The sequence below is a fragment of the Epinephelus fuscoguttatus genome, linkage group LG22, assembly GCF_011397635.1.
Source record: "Epinephelus fuscoguttatus linkage group LG22, E.fuscoguttatus.final_Chr_v1".
NCBI classification, from domain to species: Eukaryota; Metazoa; Chordata; class Actinopteri; order Perciformes; family Serranidae; genus Epinephelus; species Epinephelus fuscoguttatus.
In genome coordinates, this window is record NC_064773.1 from 5170960 (window position 1) to 5194800 (window position 23841).

Here is a 23841-nt window from a genome sequence, read left to right on the forward strand (position 1 = left end):
CAGTGTTTGCAAGTGGTGCTCCATGGTCGCAAAATGTGACTAAATAGCCCTACAGGTACAAAGACACACTTCCTCTGCTCACGCTATCATTAATCCCATTAAGTTGAACCATTACGTCAAATGTGATGATTTATTCACTGTAAGATGGAAACAAACTAGCAGCTCTCCAGTCCTTGTATTAATAATATGGTGCTCCATGGTTGCAAAATGCTTCTAAATAGTAACGTTAGTGATCCAGAGCCCTGCAGATGAGAAACACGCTGCGCCTAGCTCACACACCATCGCTCAGGAGGAAGTGGTCTGGATGGGTGGAGGAGTGTGTGTGTGACCTATCATGTTTGTGAGTCTTCTTGTGAGCGAGAGACACGGAACGCTGAAGTGAGTCTCGTGACGATGGCTTGACCATTTAATACGTCACATGTGGAAGAAGCCACGATACACTGAGTATATTCAATATATCGCCCACCCCTAACAGACAGTAGTAGCTTTCATTTATTGCATATTTGTATAGTATACTGTGTGAATGTACCTGTTTATGATACATATTATAAATATAATACCCTCCCCCAATGTTGACTACAACCTCACCCTAACAGTGATACATTCAATACAATGTATTTGGCAGGTCAGATGATAACAGCAGTAACTGTAAGTTGCAGCTTTTCACCGTTGGGTAGTTCAGTCCATAAAAATGGATTACAAATCATAAGGTCATCATGTATTTTGTAACTACAGCTGTGAAATAAATGTGGTGGTGTACAATACTGAGTAGCAGAAGAAGTACAGGTACCTCAAGAAAGCACTGTCGGACAGTACTTAAGTACGTGGAACTTTGCACCCCTGTAAATCCCACATTAATAACCCTTTAATGAAACTACAACTATCATATTAGAGGTGGCATTGACTGAACAATATCCAACTTTAATAAAGCACTGTCTGCTTAACACACACACACACACACACACACACCTGGATGGATCTCGCCTACATGCTGCTCTTCCCTTCTCCTGCTCCCCGTCTCTCCTGTAATTTCTAGTCTTTCCCGCTCCCCTTCCCTCTCTGTCATCGTTCCCCCGTCTCTTTTGTGTTTTGTGACGCACTCTCGCCTCAACTCTGTAATTATCTCTTGCTGATTCCAGGGGGTTCGGAGGAATTCAGCCCTCCCTCTCTTTCTCCTTCTGCCCGCCCCGTCCGCCTCCGTCACTCGGATGCTGAATGCCGTATTGTTCTCCTCCGCTCACAAAGCTTTGATTGACAGCTGTGGGAAGCGGAGAGTGAATTTGGAGTCCGCCCCGCGGCACCCCGACCCTCCCTCCCGCTTCAATCACCTTCAGTTAAACTTTTTTTTTTTTCCTGTATGGCGTCCGTTTAAGTGGTGTGGCGGCTCCAGTCAGGCACGTCATTCATTAAATACACCACAGAAATGTCCAAACTGCTTACAGTTCTCTTACACATGCGTCAATTTGACCCCACGGTGAGGATTTTACCTCCACAAGATGACCAAACATTACACTGCAAATCAAAATATGACAGGTTCATGTTCTTTTATTAAAAGCAGCTCACTCCTGAGTCATACTTCTTGATCGTTCCCCTCGTTTAAACCAACATCAACCTCTGATGCGCTCGAAGCAACGAAACCCTGCTCCTGAGGGGCCCGAAGATCCACATCACGCGTCTGAACTTTACGAAGCGTTTCCTGGGAACCCAGAATAAATGCCTGGATATAGCCTGTCAGGACATCACATGGCCAAAACAGCGTCATCATTCACATGCGTCAAATTCAGAAGCGGTCAGGGAGCCAATCAGGGCAGGGAGGACGGCGGAGACTCTTCCTCTCGATGGAGAATAATCATGAAAAACACTTTGAGAACACAGTCATGGAAAGATGGAAAGACAGGAGAGAAGTTTGTCCAAAATGAAAGGGATTTATCGTGTTAAAAGCAGATTTGGATTCAGATGTGAACATTAGCAAACTGCCTGGTTTTGACTCTCTCATGATGAAACGACACCTGCCTCAGTCTACGCTGCTGCTTCGGTGCACTGTGACACTGTTTTTCAGAGCTTCTTCCAACACGACCAGAAAGAAAATCTGCCAAAAACACTTAAAACTTCGCCACAATGCGAAGATAAAACACTGAATATCTGCGGCTTGGTGCTGGTAATATCAGTGACTGCCTTTACCCAATGTTTTCGCTCTAACCCTTTAGTTAAACCAGTATAATCCTGAGCGGAGAAAAAGGTCCAGCTTATAGATAAAGCACCACACACGCTCTCACACCACACTCACACACACACACTATCAGAGGGGATTTAAAGATTCAAACAGTGGTCTTGGTAATTAGGCAGATGGATTTGTGCCTCTCCTCCCGGTCCGGCGGGATATAAAGCGACACATAATGCAAGCGGAGGAACTCTTTAAGTGGATTAATTAAAACCAACACTGCAGGGTCAAAGGTCAAGCCCCCTACCACCCCCCCCCCCCACCCCCCCTCCCCTTTTCACTGTCAACCTCCTTCACTCCTTCTCTTTTCCTCCGGCCTCGCTCGAGCTGCAGGACGGTGCACCTGCAGGAGCAAATGGATTTTAGATGATTGGACGCCGGTGGAAACGGACCCTGAAGAGATGGAGGAGAAGGAGTTTTTCAAGCTCCGGCATAAGGATTCGTTTTTCCTGAACACACTTTACACTTCGCGCTGAACACACACACTTCATCCTCAACTAGTCCGCTCGTATTTCTCTTTAACGACACACTTTTATCTTTAACTTCCTGTCTCTGAACATCCAGCAATGATTTAACCAGACAGTAATAGAATAAAACCTGAGCTCTCCTCTCTCCCCTCCCTAATTGAATACAGAACACACCTCATCTTCGCTGTGCCCGTGTGTGTGTGTGTGTGTGTGTGTGGGGCGGCTGGATGTAATCAGATGGAATTAATATGCATGCTGTTTCTCATTATGGCATAACTGAACTGCACTTCAGATATGTGACGTGCACCGCGAGAGGCACGGACAGATTTCGAACATCCATCCTCTGCGCTCTCTCTGGAACAGGAGTGTGAGTGTGTGTGTGTGTGTGATAGTATATAAGATAGAAAAGATAGTGAATGCAGAAGGCACTCCCCGCCGCTGATCAGATAACACTTGCTTCAACACGTGCACGCGCGCACATTTGTCACTCGCATGAACTCCTTATTGCATTTAAAGTAAATCAAATTCCACAGAGCTGCATTAATCAGCTAATTGTGCTAATATGCATATCATGCTGCCTAATTGTGTTACAGCGGCGAGGTCTCATCTTTCATCTGCACTGATAGTTTCCCTCAACAATGTCCTCGTTTTAAAGTCTTAATGATGCAACACCTTGTTTTGTCTGCTGTGGTTTTTTTAACCAGGCAGAAAGCCGCTCAGTCGTCGCCGCCGCCGCTCCACACAATGCACAAAATTTAAGCTCCAGCTGCGTTAAAAATCTGGAAAATGATATCGAGCTAAATCAAGTGTTTGTGCTCCTTATCGCTTCCCTTTGTTCAACCGCTTCTGCTGCTCAACAACAACACACACTTTTCGCGCGTTGAGTGTGTGTCTGAGCATGACGGAGGTGAGTCTCATTAGGGAGAGGAGCGACACTGCCGAGGTGCTTCATTATCATAAATGATTGAGAAGTGGGCGTGAGTGCTCTTTTGTGTGTGAGTGTGTGTGTGTGTGTGTGTGTGTGAGGGAGCGAGTTGGGGAAAGTGTGTGTGTGTGTGTGTGACCCCGAGAGAGTGTGAGTGACGGGCCGGCGGTAAGCTGGTCTTTATTAAGATGCGTCGTCTTTGGAGAGGGACAGCTGCTCCTGCCTCTTATCTGGAATAACAAAGGTTTAATAAAGAGAGGAGACAGAGGGAAGGTAAATAATCCTCTTTTGCTTCCTTCCATCCTTCCATTTCTCCTCTAATGCCTCCTTACATCCTTCCTTTCCTTCCCTAATGCTTCCTTACATCCTTTCGAACGACTAATCTGCCTCTAAAACGCAACAACAACACTCTTTGGATTTCCTGTGCAAAACTTTGCATATTTTCCCAAATCCTCACTCCTGACCTTTGACCTTTCAACTTTAAAGCTAACATAGCCGCCGTGAGGCCAGTGTGTCGACTATTGACTCGCTAAAATAAGCTTAAAGTGACATTTTTAACGCCACCAGGAGATGTGTCCCTGTTAAGCAAATAGACCGAGAGGAGAGGAGAGTGTGTGTCCACAGAAAAAGCCTCGACTGCGGCTATTTATGAGCGAGTGTGTGTGTGTGTGTGTGTGTGTGAGTGTGTGTCAGGTCAGCTGCATGCCCTATTTCTCAGTGTGGATGGTCATCGCTGCCTGTTTGGAAATGACATCATTTAGCCCCCCCCCAGCCACTCCTCCTCCTCAATTCGTCCATCAGCAGTTTACTGAAATATGCCTGCTCTACATTACTCCACTCATTTTCTATTTTGGATTTGTGGATAATGATGGTGGGATGGAGGGCAGCGGGGGGATAGAAATGATAAAAGAGGGGAGAGGCAGCATTAAAAGAATAATTTGAGGGTCTTGAGGGTTCTGTCTCCTCTCTGCCGTTTCTAAAATAGAATTTGCGATAGTCCCCGCCGCTGCCGCCGAGTCTGTCGAGGGAATAATGACTTATTTATCAAATGGCTGAAATATTCAGGGACAAGGCCTTTTAAATTCCGGCTTTTAAATTCATAGGCTTTTCTGCTGAGATGCTTAATGACAGTGAATGTATTCATAGTGATTTGCAGGTCCGAGATAGCGCCTTGTATCCTGCCTGTGAGTCTAATAGCTGTTTGACAAAAAAGGGAGAGTGCTCGCTCAAGACAAGGTGAGCAGGGGAAGTGTCACCTTTGACCTGACAGGAAGCTCAGTGAATCATATTGGTATCAGGACCGCCTCCTGGTGCCAAGTAGTAAATGGCTGTGTTGCTGTAGCAGCGCTGAAAACATGTTTTTTGCAGCTCGGGAGATAACATTTCTCTAAAAGCACTCTGTTGCAGGCAATCAGCCATGAGTAAATGTTTCAAGATAAATTCCTGGAGGGGTATACTTTTTTTTTTTTCTGGCAACATTTTGAGGGACCACATCAGCATGGGTGGGAGGTGGAAGGGAGGGAAGAGGGAGGGGGGAGGGAGAAGGAGGAGGAGGATGAGGAGAGGGGGGGTGATGGTGATAAATGAGTGTTATTCTTACTTCTGCACTGGTATGGGCGAAGTTTGGGGATGATGGTGGCGGTGGTGATGAAGCGCCGCGCGGGGCAGCATCAGCGGGGTTAATGAGATGTACGCAGACACAGAGCAGCTTGCATGCGTCAGACTCATGACAGAGCAGAGGAGAAGAGGAGAGGAAGAGGTGCCGAGGGGGGGAAGAGGAGCTCAGAAAGTAGATTGAGCGCTCCACTCGCCGCAGATTGCAGCCAAACGGCGCAAACCGTGCGTAATTACGCACCGGCGGCTCTCAGAAGGCGGCGGCGGCGGCGACCTCCTGCTTTCCCCGCGCCCGCGTCCCACCCTTATTTTCTCCACACAAAAAAAGAAAAAAAAGACACCACCACCACCTCCACCTCCACCACCGCACTTCTGTCTTTATCCCCACCTCTCTCTGCTGTTATCACCCCCCGTTTTGCAATGGCGAGGCTGTGGAGAAACTGACCGGGCGCTTACCTTAACACGTTCCAGCTTTTCAGAGGGTCCAGGTCTGAAATTATAGAAACCATGGTCGACTGGCTGGGCAGCACCGGGAGAGGGAGGGGGTGCGGCGGAAAAAGATATCGAAAGAAAAAGCGGCGCAAAAGGCTGTAAACTCCGTCTGCGAATGGCAGCGATTGCTCGGATGCAACCCGTCCTGGTTGTTCAGTGGGTGATGAGCGCTGTCACAGCTCGCTCTTTCTCTCTTCCTCTCCTCTCTCTCTGTCTCTCTTTCTCTCCTGCTCTCTTTCTCTCTCCCTCCCTCCGCCCCCTCCCGTTCAAAGCCTGCGCTCTGCAGACGCGTCTCCGAGCTTCCTCCGGTTCTTCTTCCACAGGCTGCTGCTGCTGCTGCTGGGAATGCAGGGATGTACAGTAGAGGAGGGTAAACCCCACCTAGGAAACTCATTTAACCATTTTTTTTAAATGCACCGGGGGGAATAGAGTTTATGCACCTTTTTTTAAGGCTGACACAGTGTAGAATTTGCACACTGCAAAAAGTGTCAGTCTTAGAGCGTTTTTTGGTTTCATTTTAAAGCTTAAACCTCCTTTGGGGGTGATTTTTTAACCAGTGGGGAGGATGTTTCACAATTTGAGTGTTTCAGGATGCAGAGATCATTCTAAGAGTTAAAGACATGTCTCAGCTGACTTTTTTTTTTTTTTAGATTTACTCTGTGAATTAAGTATAAAATCATCATTAAAGTTTATTTTCTCATCTGATGTTTCATCATCCAACTGAAGCTGATCTGAAACCTCTCAATGAAGCATTTCAAATATTTCACGACTGTTCTGCGATGAGTGACTCAGTTGTCTGAGTTGGAGGCATCATCCCCGCTGGAGCATCTCGCTCTCTGTCGCTCTCTGCAACCTTCTGTCAGCGCTCACTTCCTGTCTGACACCACCACATCCTGTTGATAACTGTTTTGTTTTTTTTTTTCAACTTTTTCTACTCCCCTCCCCTACACATGGCAGCAGATGCGTCATGCCTGGCGAAGAATGACAAGGCAACAGCAGCCAAGTCCCACCTATTTCGGACTATTCTGAGCTCATATCTATTTGCTCATTGGGAAAAAACAGATGAGCCCCGCTGGAAAAAAAAAAAAAAGAGAGAAAGAATAGAGTGTCAGGACTGTGTCTGTTTCAGATAATTGTCTGGGACAACAGACCAGAGCGGGGCTGAAAGTCTGTGCCAAAGCTATTGGAGTTACAGCACAAGTGCTTTGTTATTTCCAGGGTTATGATGTTAGTCACTGCACATGCGCTCGCTGATAACGGTCAGTTTGACAGGAAACTGCTGTGGGTTTTGGCTCGGAAGAAAAGCCCTTTTAATATACGACATAAGTCTGTCTTTTCTTAAGCTGGAGCATTTTTAGTTTGACCAGCTGGTTTTAAATGTTTATGTGCGATGAGAGGAGCATGAGATCTATCCGATAAAGTTAAAACATTTCTGAAAAAATTTCCCCCCTAAATTTGAGGCAATTTCCCGCTGACGTTCTGCAGAGCGGAAACGCTGCCTCACATTGGAAGCGAGCAGAGAATCGGAGCTCCGAGTCGAGCACATTGTAGGTAAGACAACAGTAATGCAAAGCTACAGCCCGGCGCTCTCAGCATCAGCAGCCATACTGCACCGGCTTTAAATAGACTCAATTGGACATCTGCTTTACTGAGGAGGAGGAGGAGGAGGAGGAGGAGGATGAGGAGGATGGAGAGAGTTGACAGCATCTCTCTCCTCTTCCTCTGTCTCTATTTCTGTCTCCCGCACCCGTATAGACACAAACGCTCGCATGCACGCACATCAGAGAGATCAAACAGAGTTTAGCTCTCCCCTGCACGGCTCTAATTTCTGCATGATAATCACGTTGGCAGGCCTGACGTCTCGGAGTAGGTGTTGGTGCGTCTGTACAAGTTAGCAGCGCATATATACACCTGTCTGCATGACAGCGTGAGGGTGAGTTCATTGTGAGGTTTTAATTATCGTCTATTTTATAGAACTTGTTTTTATCTTTGGAGCCACAGAACATGTTGTCGAGCAGCGACTCTTCATTTGTTCGTTTCTAGATTTTCTTTGTAGAAAGAAAGTTTTTATTAGAAGGATATGCAGGACAATGGAGCAGCATTACGTTTCCCTCAGTGCACATTAGTTGTATATGAACATAATTTACACAAGGCAGGTGTAACCTCAGATGCAACTTGCCGCCTCGCTCTTGAAAGCTGGCAAGAAAAGGCACAAGAGTAGCGCCCAGTGCCTGACCTCGCTGGACATTATTTACACCAACAAACTCAAAAGAAAGCCCACAGTATCCTCAAAGACATTACACACCTCGGCCACTCCATGTCTGAACTGTTACCATCTGGCAGAAGGTTCAGGACAATCAAATCAAAAACCAATAGACTGAAAGACAGCCTTTATCCCAGAGCTGTGGCCTCCATTGCTCCACCATAATACGCAGGGTTAAACATGCACGGTCACTGCTGCTGCTCTTATTTTACTATTTTACTATTTTATTTTAAAGTTGCACTGACACTTTTTATTGCTGCTGCTCTCAGATTTTTATGTGTGTGAGCATTTCTAATTGTTCTTACACTGAGGAAGTCAAATGGAATTTTATTGTACATTTTGTGTAATGACAATAGAGATTCACTCAGCATGGCGCAGCATGTGTACGGCCCCTAATCTCCAGGGCTGGTACCTGCGGTTATTCCACAGGCTAGTTAATAACATGTCGGGCAGGAAATCCAAAGTGTGGGATCATTTTGAGAAGGTGAAGGACGAACCCAAGGTGATATGTAAACTCATCTTCATTGGTCGACTACAAACATGACGTATCATCTGAAACATGGAAGTAGCTACATGCCCATTAGCCCACAGCGTCATTAACAGGCGGCTCGCTCAGTGTGTGACGTGCACTTGGAGATAAAATATAGGCCTATATTAATGAAGGTTCATTAGTACGGTTTGTATTTCTCTGTAATGTAGCACAGTGTTAAAGTTACGTGGGTTAAGTGTCCGAAAAGAAACACGGTCTGGCATCCTTATGTTACATACTTAAAATAGCTATGTAGGCTAGCTTTAAGAAAGTAAAGTAACGTAGTTGAAGTTTAAGAAAAGAATCATGGTTGGGCATCGTCTCATCACGTACTTAATGTAAAGTTACGTATGTTATGTTAAGGAAAAGAAACATGGTTGCGCGTTGTCACATCATGTGCTTAACGTAGACATACATAGGTTAGGTTTAGGAAAAGAATCATGGTTGGGCATCATCATGTTATGCACTTAACATAAAGTTACGTGGGTTAGTTTTAGGGAAGTAAAGTTATGTAGGTGAAGTTTAGGAAAAGAAGCACAGTTGGGCATTGTCATGTTACGTACTTAACATGAAATTATGTAGATTAGATTTAGGAAAGCAAAGTTACGTAGGTTAAGTTTAGGAAAAGAAACATGGTTGGGTGTCATCATGTAATGTCCTTAATGTAAGTTATATAGGTTCAGTTTAGGAACAGAAACACGGTGAGGAGGTACCATAAAATAACTCAAAGGACACTGGGTGTACACAGGACATGAACACCGGTCTCCTGGGGGAAAGTCGTGTGTTTGTTTGACCCATTACCACCACAACCTGCCTCCAAACGCTAACTTTTGCTCTTCATACCACCTCCTTCTTTTCTCCTGTCAGCACATTGATCACATGATTGTAGCCTTCCTGATTACGTGGGTAATATACAAATTACTGACTCCTGATTACATTGGTTATATATGAATTCTGGTGCATTACCTCTCGTAGGCATATACAGGAACAGAGCATGAGAAAGTCATGATGTATTGGTCATAAAAAGAAAGCTGCTGATTACTGGGGGAGTTTGTTGAAGGGGAAGGAAATGAAGCTCAGCCGGACGATGTATAATTGTTTATTTAATGTGTAAATCACTGGAACATGATACGCTATGGATTACATTCGATAAGCAAATATACGATAAATGTGGCTTTTCATTCCTTTGGTTGGACCAGAGTTGAGATAACATCACATGACCAAGGCAAACGGTCAAGCAGAGGTTAAAAGATCAGAGACCTGTTGCACAAAACACCTCAAGTTTTCTCCGTAGGCTTAAATTCTCCTTGCACAGAATCTCTTAAAAGTTTTTTTAGTTAGCATTTAGCATTGAAAGGGATTTTACAGTGGTACCAGTGGTACAAGTCTCCATGACGATTGATCGTTTGCTTGGACTGACACTTGTGACGGCTGTTATCGTCTCACAAAGTTGGCTTATAGTTAGATAGTGAAAAAATGGCAGAAGAAAAGAAGACTGGGAAACCATATTGGTCAGAGGAGGAAAGATTACACTTCTGGAGGAATACAATCATAGAAAGCACAAACTACAAAGTAAATTTGATTCCCAAATACTAGAAAAAAGACAACAATTATAGGAAGAAGCAACGAAAATGAATTCAGTCAAAGCTAAAGTGTAAAACAAAAAGCGCATACGCTGAATTCTCCTGGTCGCAGAACATTTTTCTTAGGGTGTGTTAGTTTTTTTTTTTTCATTTATCACCGTAAACTCAGCATGTTGCAGTTAAGATAGAGCCAAAGGTACTTAAAGTATTTATTTATTTTTTTTTTTTAATCTTGCTTTGGTCTAGGGATTCCTAAAGTATAGGGCCAAGACAAGGAGAAACCCATAAATACCTAAGTAAACATTTTAAGGAAACCTTACTGTAAGTAGAAGACTTAAGGGTGTTTTGTGCAACCGATTTCATTTTGAGGAAACCTTAACTAGGACTTTAAGGAAAATCTTAACCTAAGGTGTTTTATGCAATCGGCCCAGTACTTGCAGAAGCAGCACGATGAGCCCCAGAATATGTGATTTGTATTGTGAATTTAAGAAGGTCTTTAAATTTGGGAAGAATCTACTCTGTGAGAACAGGACGATGATCAGGCTTTTTTTTGTGATCTTTGAGTTTATAATCACAGAATTCCTAAAATAACAGGAAGATATAAAGGTTTGGAGAGCAATAAAAGGTCTTGTAATTTATGTAATGACAACAGCCTGGGGGATGAATATCATATTTTGTTTGAATGTAAAAACGCAAATATTATGGAGGAGAGGAAAAAATAATCTGAAAACAAAAATCTAAAGCGCTCTGACGTGAGGTTTTCTGCCCACTTTCAGAAATATGTCTTAGATCCAACAAATGTTACCCTGACCTCTTGATGTTTGACGTACTTCAGTCGCTCTGGGCTGTGGGTAATGATCAGTCGACAAGTTCTATTGGAATCTTATTTTTTTATGCCTTAACGCCAACATGAGGCAGTAGCACACATCTAACATTTCTCTCTTTGAGTCTATATTATGTAGACTTCCAGTTACAGTCAAAATTGTAACCTATACAATAACAGTAAATAGGAACTAAGATGATCCTGTGATCAAGAGGTATGAAATGGCAACCTAACCTGTTCAACGATAATAATAATTACATTGTAAGTAATAATAAACTAAATATTGGAGTAAGAAGTGCCAGAATTGTAAGGGACATCGAAATCTATAAGCCTCTTTACACCAGGTATCAACATGATTTTCGGTGCAGTAGCACTTGAGGTTGGCCTTAAGACGACTTCTTGAAGGTCTCAGTCTTAACCTTGGTTTCAATTACCTTTTAAGTCTGTCTATCTGGTCTTGGTCTCAGACAAAAAGGACTCTGGAATTTTTGCAAAGACCAGTCAAGACCACAACTGCAGGGACAAAAAAAGGAGTGCTGAATATAGGTGGTAACACTGATTTCAGCTCCTTAGTGTTAGTATTCATTTGCTCACGGAAAACAAAGGAAAGGTTCCATACCTATAATTAATCTTCACAATGCCTTTTGATTATTTTATCAAGACATTTGTCATTGTACACACACACACACACACACACACACACACATACAACTATGTCGTATGGCAATAAAAGAGGTGAATGATGATGGATCTTCATTTGTTTTCTAGGTGTGTCTATGGGAATGCGGATCTCTCAAGATGGCCTGAAGTGTGGGACTTGCACTGGTCTAGTCTTGGTCTTGACTTGGTTGCAACCCCTGAAAGTCTTGCTCTTGTCTCTGTCCTGATACACTCTGGTCTTGGTTATGGCTTGGTCTTAGTTTAGATAGTCTTGACTACAACACTGTTTCTGCTGACCACTTGTGTTCAGTTTTCCTAAGTACTTGCGTCACTTCATGTCATGTTTGCGGTTGTGTTGGCACAACTGGAGATATCGCTGTCAGTAAATTCAACACGTGTCCTTCCCTTGGGCAAAACAATCTATGGTCACGCAATACTTGGTCACTTGAACTCGTCAAAGAATGAGAAAGTAATAGAACATGTTGTCACCATGGAAGGATTACAGAACAGGCCTACTGGGCTCAGGACCAGGAACCCAAAGTATCAGGCCCCCCCCGGTCTTTACCTGCAGGGTGTTACTCAAATTAACACGTAATGACCAGGAAGAGATAGAAAGAAACTCCAAAGAGACACAAAACCCCCAAAAAGGTGCAAATGATCTGCAAAAAGACATAAAATTACTTCGTAGAGACGGAAATTAACTACAAAAAGAGGCAAAATGACCAAAATTAAGACACAGAATTAATTAAAAGAGACACAAAGTGACTTCAAGGAGATACTAAACAATCAAAAAAGACAACAAAAAGACTTTAAAGAGGCAAAAACAAGGTGAAACCTCCTGGATGAGAGGCTTAATGTCACAAAACTCAAGCAAGTCCAGTTGCCTACAATAAGCACTTGTGACTCTTTGGTGGGGAGTGTGGAGAGTCTGTGATCCACCAAGCTGGTCCATTTTCTCCTGTGCACCGCAACACAGCCGGTGTGTCCTGGGCATTAAAAGCTGACTGGTGCTTTTAAAGGCAGTCGGGCTTGATCGGGCTAAGGCTCAATGTTTGTAATGATTTGGGACAGGCCGGTTTCAAGCCTCAACTCACACGGGTTGGTTTGGGGTGTAATTTTTCAGCCTGTTGAGATCTCTAGTGGTGGGACCTTTAATTTGTCTGTGCCCAAGGGCCCACTGTCTCCTAATCCACCCATGGCTGTCACCAAAACAACCACGACATCCTGCACTGATGACGTAAAAAGGGGCAAACGGTCCTAGCACGGTGAGCCAGGACAGTCGGGAGAGGAAAGTGCAACAGGACGGCACAAACCAGGACTCGCACTCATGTAGCTCCGTGAACTGCAAATGATTAGCATCAGCTGCCTCTGTGCGAACACACACCCTGCACTGTCACCGCCTGTTTGAACTCACTGATCCCATTATTCTGCAAAGGATTAAAAACTCCTCGGACTCTCGCTAGAACACACAGAGCCGCACGCACACACACTCAGGTATACATATTGACACGTGTGTATTCATCATGCACAGTCAAAGCCAAAACAGTATCAGCATGATAAACACCTTGTATTTCCCCCCCAGCTTCTTTATTCGACAAAATCAGGCAGATCTGAGGACAAGCCTTGAGGTTTATGTCATCATGCATATGTGATGTGCATTTCAAATCTAAACAAAGTCAGTGTATCTTAAAACCACCCACTGAATACAGATTCCCATTTTACCTCAATCCATTTAAAAGAGGGGGGGTTGGAGATGAGAGGAGAAGAAAAAATAAGCAGAGGAGAGGATGTGGATGAAATAAGTATGGGGGGATTATTTCATAAACGACAGAATTTTCTTTTCTGTGTAAGTCATTTGATCCTGTCAAATATGCCTAAAGCCATACGCCCACGTGCTCATTGTCTGAAAAATGCTCAGTTTATGAGAATCTCCCCCCTCTCAAACAATGAGCGGAGCGGCTGGCTGCTCCACACATCAGCCTCGGCGTTCAGTAAAACCGGGAGAAGGCAAATGAGATTTAAATCGGGGGACGCAAAGTGACACACACACACACACACACGCCCAGGAGAAGGGCCCAGTGAGCTCGCTCGTTTGTTGGTCCCAAGCCGCAATCAGTGCGCTAAATTGCAGGAGGCCTTCGTGTGTTGTGTTTACCTCCAGGATGGCCAACATAGATGCAGAATAAACAGAGCAGCTATCTCTCCCATCTGGACCCTGCGGATCTCTAACGCCATCTCAACTCATCTCCATCTACAGCAGGAAGACGGCAGCGCTCTGACACACACATACAGGGAGTGTTTGCATGTTTTTATTCCATCTCCATGTTCTGTATGTGTTGTAGCCTAGAGGGGGTCATGTGTTTGGTTGTGCGTATCTGTCTGTCTGCCGCCTATTTAACAAACTACTGGACCAATCAGCCTAATATTTTGTGTGCACATTAGTGAGTATATGTCCAAGGACCTCTCGATGTTACAGTAATTCATGATTGTTGGAAAACTCGTTTTACTGACTGATGTATTCTGTCATTGACTGCTGATTCCTCACTCCTTTTCCAACAATCAGAGCAGCTAAAACCAGCAAGCCTTAACATATGTTACAATACACGTTTTCGCCTTCCTTGTGGCTAGAGTGACCATATTTTGATTTCCAAAAAAGAGGACACTCGGCCGGCCACGACATAGCCTACTTAAATGATACTTGCAGTTTACTCAAAGATGCCTTATCATTTTTATATATTTAAAATTTATATGTATGGATAGAAAATTCAGTTATATTACAAAATAATATCTCTCAAAGACAGAAATTCAGATAGGCCCCTATAGATAGTGGACACACACACACACTAGAGTGTGGCGATCCAAGCCCGACGGTACCCGACAGGTCAGGCTGGGTTTGGTCAGAAATGTAGCTATAAATTCTATTCGGGCTCAGGTCAGCTTTCAGTGAAAATGTAGTTTAAAAATAAATAAAATCCTATTGTCTGTCCTGTTTATTGCCTGGGTACTGTTATTTACGTGACAACACCTGAACATAACACACACAGACACACATTGGCTGTTTGTTTCTACCTCTCTCCTCGCTGGAAGTCTCGGACCTCCAGCCGCCCGCCTCCGCCTTGATTAAACGCTGAAAATAAAATAAAAGAGGGAGACAGGTTTTTCCTATTTTATCTTATTTTGTTTGATTTCTCCCGCTCCCCTCGCTGGAAGCGTCGGACCTCCCGCCTCAAACACGGAGGTCTCCCTCTCCTCTCGCTAGAAGTGTCTGACACAGCAATTCACTGCCCAAGCGCCAGATTTTAACGACTTCGGAGTGAGACCATGCTGACTAAAGTTAGACAAATACAAGATTAACAGGTCCACCATTGTTGTTGTATCCAAATCCATCTTGAATGTAACAGACTAAATAAATCGGGCATGAATGCAACGCAAAGTAGTGGAGCAGGATTTTTACCTGATACACAGACACCATCTTTATAGCCTGTGGTTGCTGCCAGCTTCACTGTGTGTGTGTTGAGTTATGCCAAGTCATAATGCAGCTGGTTCTGGGGGGGTTTGGAAGCGTACAGGCTATACGTACCACATTGCCTCTGGTGCACTGAGGTATTTATTTTAATATTTTTTTTAACAGATTGTGCTCATGTTTTAGGGGGTGATCACACAGAAATGAGACACTAGAGACGCTTCAAAGACGCTTGAAACGCTGGAAGCGCTTATTCAATGTGCGCTAGCTACTGCCATCTGATGCTCAAAAAAGTTGAAAATATTTTAACTTTTCAGCGTCTAAAAACACACGTCTAAAAAGAAGCGTCTACAAAAACGCGCACCTAAAAGACGCCGGAAAAACGCCCGTCTAGACACTTGATCGCCAGTCAGACGTGTCGTATCATAGGAAAACAATTGTTTTACTGCCGTCGCACTTCTAGCATTTCATCTCTGTGTGATCGCCCCTTTACTCAACTATGTCGTTTTTTTTGGAGGGCTGCAGAACTGTGTGCAAGGAAAAAACAAAAAAACAGACCAGCTACATGAAAATAAAGAAGAGCAACGCGATGCCTGCGCGGGCAAGCGTGGCGTCCGTAGTCAGTGTAGCTGCGTCAGTGCTCTGTCCACCACACAGCGTTATACCACACCAGGAGCGTTTCAAAATGGTGAATGGACTGCACTTTTGTAGCGCTTTTCTAGTCGTCATACCACTCAAAGTGCTTTTACACTACATCACATTCACCCATTCACACAGTGGTGGCCGAGGCGACCGTACCATTCACACGAACTCACACACCAATGGAACAGCCATCAGGAGCAAGTTGGGGTTCAATGATATTTTAATATTTGGACTGAAGGAGGGACCGAATCGCCGATCCTCCGATTAGTGGACGACCCGCTCTACCTCTGAGCCATAGTCGCCCCAGCAAGCAGAGCATTTTGCCTACCTGATTTTGTGACCGGCAGATTTTGTTTATTTGGTCATTTTTCTTTAATATTTGTGCTTCTACTATAAGTAAGTAAGCAGACTATGTAATTACACAGTTTATTCTTTTTGTCTGCATTTAATTGTTTATTGTTGATCTTTCCTGCACTGTTGTGCTGTAGCCTACTGACATAATTGATACCACTAAAAACCAAGTTAGGAACGACATCGATCAAAAATTTGTGGTTGTGTTTTGATTAATAAATTACATTGATTTTCATAATTGGTATCTATTTTTCACGTACAGCACCTGTTAGCAGGGGAACTCAATCTGCTCTTGTGACGAGCCACAGCACAAGGCACATCATTAGCTCCTGGGATACTTTAAAGCCGTGAAGGGTCACGTCTGCTGGAATTATAAGAATGATTTAAAGTGCCGACGATCAGCTCAAGTGGCTGCACTCTTTAGTTATTTCTGTTTTTTTTATTTTTCCAGAGTAAAATAATGTTTATGTTTAATTTTAAAGCCCCCATTTGTAGGATTTAAAGCTGCTAGAATCAATATTCCTGACCCAACAATCAATGACTCAATCAATGTGTAATGTGAGCAGTGTTGCTCATAGTGACAAACCTACAGAGAATTATCACCCGGCCCCACAGTTCCCCAAAACTCTACGGAACATTTAAGCAACTTTCAGCTCATTGTTTTACAACCCATACCATTTGGTTTATTCTCACCAGCGTAGATTCCAGCAGCAGCAAGAAGCTATTTTCAGTAAAAAAAAAACAAAAAAACCCAACAACTTAAAAAACTACCTACATCGGCACCAGCAGCAGACAGCCAAAGTTAGTGACAGCCCGGTGAAGAAAATATAACATTTATTAGCAAAGGAGAAAGATATTTCCCTCAAGAGCTGGTCGACAGTATATGCATGTGTTATTGCTTATGTGTGCGTATATATTTTGCATGTGTTTCTGTGGGGTTCATTAAGGTGAGGTGGTGAGTCATGCAGGAAAGGTACAGTAGAAAGTTGAAAGGGTTTATGTATATATCTACAGTATGAGTGTGTTGGCATGCACACAAGATGTTTCCCATTGACTTAATATTACTAAATATTTCCACCTCACATAAAGTTTCTTCCCCAAAGATTCAGAAAATGGACACCTAAAAATTTTGCCCATCACTCCTGAATTTGCCAAATTATCATGTGATTTTCAGCCAAAGCTGCCGACAACGCCGGTGTGTCTCTATCTCTGTCTCATTTCTCTTTCCTTTTTTTGGGGAGGTTGACAAATGATATGCTCAGAGCGAGTGGAAAGGAAATGGAGAGAGGAAGAGAAAGCGCTTGGCAGAGCAGCGTCCAGGCGAATCAGGCGAGAAGAAAATGTGGAGAATGAGCGATTGAACCGGTGTGGGAGAGCGAGTGGGTGATGGAGCAGTGAGCTGGTGAGACAGAGAGGGAGAGGGAAAAGAGGAAGAGGAAGAAGAAGAGGTGGAGGAGGTGGAGGATATATTTAGAGCTGCTCCTAATCAACTTCTCCGTCAGTTTGTGTCTGTGGGGGCGAAAGGGAGAGCGGGAGAGGGAGAGAGAGGGAGAGCCACGCAAGTTCAACACTAAAAATCAATATGCAGCCCACTCGCTCAGTGAAGGCAGCGGACACAGAGGAAGAGATGGAGAGAAAGTGAAAGGGAGAACAGGAAAACGACAGGATGAGGCAAAGACGGATGAGACTACGAGAGTGGAGGGAAAGTGTTTTTGGTGTCGTCACTGCAGCTGCAAGTGTCATGTCAAATAGAAATACACAGACGTATAAATGTAACCGGTGGACTCTATTGATGTATTGATGCATTGAGTTGATATCCTCCTGAGACCCGAACTTTTGTTTGGCATGCATTTTCAGTTTTTCCTTGCTATTTGAGATCAGTAGGACCTGATTAAAACACTGCAGATGCTAATAAATATATCAGTAAAATCTCAAACTAGAAATGTTATTAATCATAAACAAACAAGTTTCAACCATAAAATGTGATCAGGTTTTGGACCTTGTCCACTTTTGTGTCGGGATCGTGTCAGTCTCAGTTAGCCACATCCAAAGTTGCAGTGTCTTTAGCACAAAATTCCCTCTTTGTGTTTCCATAACAGGTCTTTCTACTAAACTGTGGCAGAGGGATACGTTCTAGTACTCACATGTCGGCTTGTTGCCGAGATACAACACTGGCAATAAACCTACATACAGCTGCCAGGACAAAGATACCCACACTTGTTTGACAAGACTGCTAAAGAGTCATACAAGCTTTGGCTGAACCTTAGATGCCTGGGATGAGAACTGTGCATGTTGTTTCTCATTTATCACAGTGGAGTTTTGTTGGGGAGTGACATTTTTTGGGAGTAACGCCTATGTCTTCTCTTACCTGTAGCACTATAAATTAATCTAGGTTGCTTTGGTGTGAGTTGCACTATGTTGCAACCGCATAATCAAACTTACCTGCCCTCATAGGTGTGACATCACGTAGATGGGCGGAGCAAGATTCAAACAGGAAAGTTGACCCTGCAGTGGAAGACGTGAGGAAAATTACATGAGGTTTAGGTAGTTTTCATCGTAAGGTCATAAAATCGTCATAGCTAATATATTGTACAAACATTCGATGGAAACATGATTATTATGTTATATTTTTCCCATAAACCCAAATGGGTGGGTGAATGGAACAGTGCTAAAAGACTTTGCTGATAAAGAAGATAATCAACCTTGCAAGAGAGACCCTCTGTATGCTGTAGATCACTGGTTCCCAACGTCTTCATGTGTGCAGAACCCTAATCAATCATAAAAACCATAAAAATATGTATGGACTAGCCAGACTTTGCAAGGTGTTTTGAAGGCCATGTTTACTAATTGGACTGGCAGACTAGCAAAAAGAACCAATTTTACACTAATACACTATTCAAGCCAAACGTAACACTTCGGGCCTGACCCGTACCCACACTTCCCCTAGAAATACCCACTTGCACTTGGTTGTGCGTGTTCACGTTTAGGCTAGTGGTGTCCCAAAACAGAATTGAGGTAGTGGAAATGGTTTCCAACACTTAAAACCCGCGCTAGAATCCAAGGGAGCCCCGATTCACACTTTTTTTTCAATTTCCCAGAACACCTTGCGAAGTCAGCAACTGCGGCAAGTTTTGGAAAACAATTTGTTACCGTACGATTAGAATGTAGGCTATACAAACAACAGATGGTTGGACTAGCGTGAACTCATCCGCAACTCAGTTGAACACAGTGTCAAAATATTTAAACAAATCGACTTACCCGATCTTGTTCACGAGTGAGGGTAGGATGGAGCGGGAGACTGACAGGCGGATTGGGGCGGCGTCAGCAGTGATGCAGGCGCTTAACCGGTCGATCTACGTTTCAACCCTCACCTATGGTCACGAGCTCTGGGTAGCAACCAAAAGAACGAGATCACGAGTACAAGTGGCCAAAAAGTTTCCTCTGCAGGGTGGCTGGGCTCAGCCTTAGAGATAGGGTGAGGAGCTCGGACATCCGTGAGGGACTCGGAGTAGAGCAGCTGCTCCTCCACATTGAGAGGAGCCAGTTGAGGTGGTTCGGGCATCTGGTAAGGATGCCTTCCGGATGCCTCCCTTAGGAGGTGTTTCAGGCATGTCCCACCGGGAGGAGACCTCGGGGCCGCCCCAGGACATGCTGGAGGGATTACATCGCCCAGCTGGCTTGGGAACACCTCGGGGTTCCCTCAGAAAAGCTGACGGAAGTGGCTGGAGAGAGGACTGTCTGGGCTTCTTTGCTGAGGCTGCTGCCTCTGCGACCCGGACCCGGATAAGCGGAGGACGACGAGTACGAGTACAAGACTTACCCGAACAAAATCGATCAGAACTAGAAGATGTCGTAGTCGCCTCCTGTTTTCAGCATTTCTTCTCCGCTGAATCATCAGATGGAGAAGAATGAACATAGCACACGCCACAACACAAGCGCTGGAGCCGGCATTTTCATCTCGTCACTAATACGCGTGACGTATGCCCGCACGTTGGCCACGCTGATTTGCGTTAAGTGGTGTCTCATTTCTTAGGGAAAGATCTCTACCCTAATATTTCTCACTTCTCTCATTGAGGGTTATCTCGCAAATGAGGGCACTCAATACCAAGTGGAAAATTTAAGGGGTAGAAATGGGACTGGCCCTTAATCTGTTAACCCAACACTAAATAATTATGCGCTTTTTTTAACCTTAATAAATGTGTTGTTGTTGTTTTTTTCCTTCAGAAAACTCATTTTTGTTTAACCAATTAAATGTTTTCAATGAAATTCAGACTTCAGTAATTTTTTTAAACCTTAATTAAATGTCTTCAATGAAATTTAGTGGAAGAGAATTAAGGGAGGGGGTTGTTCTGTCAGTGAGGAAAGACAGCTTTATACTGTATGAGTTGTGGATGGATGTCAGAAATAAAGTTTCACAGACATGTACATAGAGTAATGATGATCAGAAAAAGAAAAATGTGAATGTTAAATATTTTATCAAAGTGTGAAAGAAATTGTGCAATAAATATGCCTACACTTAAAAGCGTATGTCTCCTGTCCTCCTTTTTTCTTTTTTTTATTTATGGCAAGAGAGCTTACAGAAGGAGGGAATTCAAAGAATGTCCCAATCACCCTGAATTTACCCTGTTTGAAAAACTCAACAGCAACGTCTCTTTCCAGGAATCAGTTGCTCGAGATATACACAGACCTTGCAGTTTCATGTTCAAGCAACATGCTAAGTGAGCTAGCGGTAGATGCACGCTCCCTTCTGCAAGGCGATACGTTTGGCAGGTGTAGTGTGACACCACCACAAAAGTCTACAAGAACGTTTATCTTGTCCTGCACCTTGGCTTGATGAACAAGATCCCAAACATCCTCTGGAGGAAAAGTGGACTGCTAACCTCAGATTGCAGGCTAGACAGCTAATTAGCTAGCTAGGTGTTGAAACTTAAATGTCAGTTAGTTTAGATGCTAAAAAGGCTAATTATTATTCTTCCATACAACTGCTAACAAACTTGTTAACTATTGTAACTAGCATAATTTAGTTTACAATGTGCATTGATCTTGTCCTGCACCTTGGCTTGATGAATGAGATCCCAAACATCCTCTGGAAGAAAGTCCGTTGCTAATGCCAGATTCAAGGCTAGATAGCTAATTAGCTCGCTAAGTGGAGTAACTTTAATTTTAGCCAGTTTAGATGCTAATAGCATGGATTTTATTCTTCAGTACCACTGGTAAAAACCTTGTAAACTATCGCAGCTTCGATAATTGTGTTTATAATGTGTATACATGACTCTGGCAACGCCGATGTCAATCAAACACATGCACCTGGACACCAACTCAGAGGCTTCAGGGCCAAAGCAGCACTTCTGATAGATTCTCATCAACAAGAATGTTTTATTCTTTTCAATAATAGAAAATATTAATGAATTTAAAAATCACTCAATATGATTTTCGAATAAAAAAGGGATGACCTTCCGTTGACTTAAATTTACAGCTTACTTAAAGGATTCATCAACTTCGTCCACAATAAAAAGCAGCATCTCATTGGACCATCCCCATAAACCCTTGCGAGTGTGTGTGTGTGTGTGTGTGTGTGTGTGTGTGTGTGGATATTGATAGGCCTGACTTAAGGTCAATACTGCGTGGGCTATAATGAAGCTGAGATGCAGGAATGATATCAACGAGGCCATTTAATAGAGGAGGAGGAGGGGGTGGAGGGTTAGAGCTCATATACAGTAGCCTCTTTTTAGCACAACGGGCCTTTCACTTCTATCCCCACCCCACACCCAACATCTCTCATTAGCTGATGATCGATCCTCTCCCTGTGTAGCCCACACAGAGAGAAAACGCAATTAGAGCATTGACCAAACGATTGTGTGAACTGGTGCTCGATAGGTAATCATCACCTGAGAGAGGCGGGAGGCAGGTTATGGAGGATCGAGCAGGGGCCAAAGGGTGAGTGGGTGAGTTTGGGGTGAGGGAACGTCGAGGACAAACTGTGAGTAAACTGAGATGAGAATGTGGGAGGGGAAGGAGAGGAGGAAAAACAACAACGGTAAATAAGAAGATGTGAAGGCTAGTTTCATGAAGAGGGTGACTTCTGATTTAAATAGATTCCATCACAAAAATTAGAGCAGTCGCAAAGGTCACTGCGAGGGTTTTGGCAAGACTAGTCGGTGAAGATTCTCGGTCTTCCAGGTCATTTAGAACTGAAGAAGCTTCTTGGATGAGAGGCGAAACATCTTCAAGAAACGCAAGCAAGTCCAGTTGCCTACGATATAGCACTTATGATATATAAAGACCAAATACATAAATCCAACTGTATCAGGGTAACGATAATCAAAAGAAACAGCACCAGTCTGTTTGGCATTCGGTCCACCACTTGGTGACCAACAACTGTTGGATGGATTGCCAAGAATTTTTCGAAGGATATTTATGTTGGCCTATAGGCTCATTGAGGAACATTAGATTCGTAAACGTCCATGCTCTGCGTTCGTTTTGTCTGTATTTGTGCACTTTTTTTGAAAGTGTACGAATACAGATGACACGGAGCAGAGGTCATGGAGGCAGTGTTGTGTAGTTTAAGCCACATACGTCGATGAGTAGCAGATGACAAAGACATTTCAAAAAATGGCGGAACAAAATTAATCGTAAATATAGTGACAAGAATTCACTGTCCACGTGTTCCGATTTTTGTTAATGGTCTCACAGACCTTCAACAATGCTGCCTCCATTAAAAGGTCCACCATCACCTCGTTTGTTGTTCTCTGAAACATTTGACTCCGCCCCTTGGCACCATTTATTGGCTGTATTAAAGCCATAATAAAGGACGCATGAAAGTATGAAGGCAGTGACATTTAGGGAAATATAAATGAGCTTTAAGGATTGATTATAAAAACCTTGTAGGTCAACATTTCAATTTTCCCATAGTTTGCTTTATAAGCAAATAAATGCAAATTTAATTCCCATCAGCCTCAGCTGTGCTTTGCATCTAAAGCTAGTGTGTAGGATTAAGTGCTAGCATGTGCCAAGCGTGTAGGAAGAACTTCAGTGGCCAACACAAAAACGTGGATAGCCCTACCTAGAGCCAGTGTTCGGTTATTCTGTTCTGGGCTACTGTAGAAACAACATGGTGGAAATCAATGGAAGAGGACCTGCAGCGTTTGTAGATTTAAACAGCTCATTGCAAGCTAACAAAAAGGCAACAACTCTTAGTTTCGGGTGATTAAACACAATGTTTTGCAGTCATTTTTGTTTACAGTGTACATGTCTTTGTCACACACGAGACACAGCAACAGCTACAGAGTTTTCTATATACATCGATAGTGAGGAGAGGAGTCGAGCTGCCATAAGAGCAGAGAAAAAGAGCTGCAACAGGAGCTGGTATGTACAAGCGAAGACCGAGTGGGGGGGATATGCTTTTAATTGCTGGGGTGGCGAGGCTGGAAATAGGACAGTGGCGCATCCAGGAGCTCTGGTCACTGCTGGTGTGGGGTTGTACATTGAAAATAACAGGGGCGTATTTTTTAACGTGCAGCCTTTTGGTCATAAGATGGTTAAAATGGTAAACATTACACCTGCTGAAGATTTGATTTGATTTCATCATGTTAGCATGCTGATGTCAGAATTCAGGTTAAAGGAGCAGTAAGCAAAATTCATCATTTCTAGACTGAAGGAATTAAAAAATTGCTATGTGAAGAACTAGAGGTGTAATTTCATCTGGAGTATAGCATGACCTCACACACCCTCTCTCTGTGTTGATCTCCAGCCCCTTGTTTACAAGCCGGTCCGGCTGCACGTTCATGTACGTTCGAACACCCCCCCCC

General features: G+C 43.6%; 1 protein-coding gene across 1 annotated transcript in view; it reads right to left on the reverse strand.

Annotated features, from left to right (window-relative positions):
• Window positions 1-5971, reverse strand: part of celf2 (cugbp, Elav-like family member 2) — a 328160-nt gene extending 322189 nt beyond the window's left edge. Inside the window, exon 1 of the mRNA XM_049567268.1 lies at window positions 5684-5971. Within this exon, the coding sequence (XP_049423225.1) occupies window positions 5684-5736 (53 nt within the window). The 5' untranslated portion in view covers window positions 5737-5971. The remainder of the gene's footprint in view (window positions 1-5683) is intronic.
• Between the last annotated feature and the right edge of the window lie 17870 nt (window positions 5972-23841).